Raw genomic sequence first — 3,559 nt, forward strand, 5'->3', positions numbered from 1 at the left:
CCATCCTAAAGGAAATTAACCCTGAATATTCAATGAAAGAACTGATGCTGAAGCTGAAGTTTCAATATTTTGGCCACCTGACGGGAAGAGCTGACTCATTGGAAAAAACCTTGATAATTGGATAGACAGAGGGCAGGAGAAGAGGATGACAGAGGGTGACATGGTTGAATGGTATCACTGACTTGATGGACATGAGTTTGAGCAAGCTCTGGGAGATAGTGAAGGACAGGCAAGCCTGGTGTGCTCCAGTTCATGGCATCGTAAATAATCAGGGATGACTTAGTGACTGAACAACAAATTGAAGATTATAAACCAGGAACATCATCTCATAAAGCTCTGAGAACTGTACCCCTATTAGAAGTCAAAGCAAAGTTATATAAAATTTTTGAAACAGAGAGATGTACTTTAAGTGATGTATTATTGATAGTTTACAATATTCACATCTGCAAGTACTATTTGGTTGGTTGTTGTGACCCCTTACAAGACCATGAATCCCATTTTCATGCTCCCATTACACAGCAACTATTAAGTGTTCCAGATTATCTATTTCATGAAGAATCCATGACCCTCAGTTAGGCAATTCTCATATTAATGGCAGCTATGTGAAAGTCACTCAGTCATGTCAGACTCTTTACGAACACATGGACTACACAGTCTATGAAATTCTCAGGCCAGAATACTGGAGTGGGTAGCCTTTCCCTTCTCCAGGGACTCTTCCCAACCCAGGGATCGAATCCAGGTCTCCTACTTTGCAGGCGGATTTTTTACCAATTGAACTACCAGGGAATCCCAAGTATTCCAGATTATCTATTTCATGAAGAATACATGAGCCTCAATTAGGCAATTCTCATATTAATGGCCATTATGGACATTTTAAACCCAAGAAACAGCCTGTATTTCAGTCAAGTTACACTTTTGCCCATGTCCTACACCCCTGAGCCATTAAGAATGAGTTCTTTTGCCACTATACATTGCTGCTGCTGTTTCCCTTATGTCCTAGGGATTCCCTCTCCTCTAGGTATCTTATACTACATATAAAAGAAAATTTTTAAGCCTTGATTTGAAATCTTTAATTTTTAAGCACATGATAAATTTTATGTAACTCAGCTTTTAGAAATATAAGCAAAAATAGTACAGTTTTATTAGAAATGTAAAATGTAACAAAGAAGTTTTGCCCAAATTTGCTAAGCACACATGGATTTGAATGACCTTTCCTTCAATCCTTACTTCACCTTCTCATAAAGGACTACCAAACTTACATAAAGACAGATTGCATTGATTGGTAGATAAACATATTATGCTTTTGAATTACAAGAGTTTATACCTCTGTCATCTTTAATAGGGAATTTTCATTCTAATATACTAATCAGAGATTGTATATTTGCTGGTCCAAGCCAACCGTGCCTGATTTAGAGACAACTTAGAAAAAGAGATGCTTCCCAAGTGGTCCTAGTGGTAAAGAACCCGCCTGCCAATGCAGGGGACTCAAGAGATGAAGGTTCTATCCCTGAGTCAGGAAGATCCCCTGGAGGAGGTTATGGCAAACCACTCCAGTATTCTTGCCTGGAGAATCCCATGGACAGAGGATCCTGGTAGGTATAGTCCTTGTGGTCACATAGATTCGGACATGACTGGAGTGACTTAGCAAGCAGCCAATAGAGAAAAAACAGACTAGTAAAGCTGTTAACTGAACTATGTAATGTGGAGAGATTCATTAAATTCTGATTTAAATGCAACTTTCACACAATATAAACAAGTCTATTTTCTTTGCCCACAGGTCTGGAATGAACTAATAGTCAATACAGCAGTTTATTTCCCAATTCAGTTGTTTTTCAGGTTTTAAAGCATTGCCCAGCTCTGCACATAACATTTTATTGTGGTACAAGAACTGTGATACTGTGTCTGTGGATGTCTTTCCTAAAAACAGTGATGTCTCTCTGTTGACCTATGTTTTACCCTTTACATGTAAATGAGACTGATGATATTATCCAAGATTTCTGCATAAATCAGAAAGACTCAACATCATGATTTTGGGCAAAAACAGGAAGATGGAAAGAAAGTGGAATTGAATGAGAAACTTGGGTTTGCATCAGGAGACTCAAGGATTATGTCCATTTCCAACGTTACAATCTTCATGCCTTCTGTGTTGACCCTTATAGGGATCCCTGGTCTAGAATCTGTGCAGTGCTGGATTGGGATTCTATTTTGTGCCATGTATCTAATTGCTATGATTGGAAACTCCTTGCTTTTGATTATCATCATATCAGAACACAGTCTCCATCAGCCCATGTATATTTTCCTAGGCATGTTAGGAGTCACAGATATTGCTCTCAGCACAAGCATTGTGCCCAAGATGCTTGGAATCTTCTGGTTTCATGTAACAGAGATATATTTTGATTCTTGCTTGCTTCAAATGTGGCTCATCCACACATTTCAGTGCACAGAATCAGGCATCCTCCTAGCCATGGCCCTGGACCGCTATGTAGCCATCTGTTATCCTCTCAGACATGCTGCCGTCTTCTCTCACCAGTTAGTCACTCAAATAGCAGCTATGGTAACACTCAGGGCTGCCGTTCTTGTAACACCATGCCTAATACTAATAAAGTTTCGATTACAGTTTTACCATACAACAGTCATCTCTCATTCCTACTGTGAACATATGGCTGTTGTGAAACTGGCTGCAGAAAATATCAGGGTCAACAAAATCTGTGGTTTGTTTGTGGCCTTCACTGTTGCTGGGCTTGACATTGTATTAATCACGTTGTCCTACATACAGATATTCATCACAGTTTTTCGTTTGCCTCAGAAGGAGGCTAGGTTGAAAGCATTCAACACTTGTGTCGCTCACATCTGTGTCTTCCTCCAGTTCTACTCCCTTGGTTTCTTCTCCTTCTTTGCACATAGATTTGGTTCTCACATCCCTCCTTACATTCACATCCTCTTTTCTAGCACTTATCTGCTAGTCCCTCCATTTCTCAATCCACTTGTCTATGGTGCAAAGACCAAGCAGATCCGTGTCCATATGATAAAAATATTTTGTTCCAAAAATTTACTGTGAGAAAAGGTTTTATGTTTACCTTTTTGTGAATAGAAACACTATTTCACAACATGATAAAACAACAAAAATCCTTGTTATTGGAAATGCTCAAGTTTTCTATCTAATGTTTTTCAACTTGCCATCATGTTTGCTATTAGCTATTAGAGCATGAAAGCAGTCAATAGGATTGTGGATCTTAGCTGGATGAGAGTGAGAAACTAAAGGAGGAAAATAGTGAATGTTTCTCTTTTAAATTTCTCTTTCTTTTGTTTTTTAGTATGTGCTCGAGTGTCCTCTTATAAATATCCACCTCTGGAAAGATTCACAAATTATGGATCTCTCAATGAATTTAGATACACCCAAGGCTTAATGTTCTGCAATGTCCAGACACTCAATAAATCTAGTTCTTGATTTTGTTTCTTGGTCATCTGGGTCTTCTTAAAAAAAAAAAATTGGAGAAAGTGTATGTTACTCTTCTTATCAAAAACAAAACAAAAGAGAAATTCTATCTTTATGTTAGTA

General features: G+C 38.3%; 1 protein-coding gene across 1 annotated transcript; it reads left to right on the top strand.

The window, feature by feature from the left end:
* Window positions 1-2,107: 2,107 nt before the first annotated feature.
* On the top strand, window positions 2,108-3,058 carry LOC113904788 (olfactory receptor 52A1-like). The gene has a single exon (XM_027561877.1). The coding sequence runs from the start codon at window positions 2,108-2,110 to the stop codon at window positions 3,056-3,058; it is 951 nt and encodes a 316-aa protein (XP_027417678.1).
* The last annotated feature ends 501 nt before the right edge of the window (window positions 3,059-3,559 follow it).

This window comes from Bos indicus x Bos taurus, chromosome 15, assembly GCF_003369695.1.
Source record: "Bos indicus x Bos taurus breed Angus x Brahman F1 hybrid chromosome 15, Bos_hybrid_MaternalHap_v2.0, whole genome shotgun sequence".
NCBI classification, from domain to species: domain Eukaryota; kingdom Metazoa; phylum Chordata; class Mammalia; order Artiodactyla; family Bovidae; genus Bos; species Bos indicus x Bos taurus.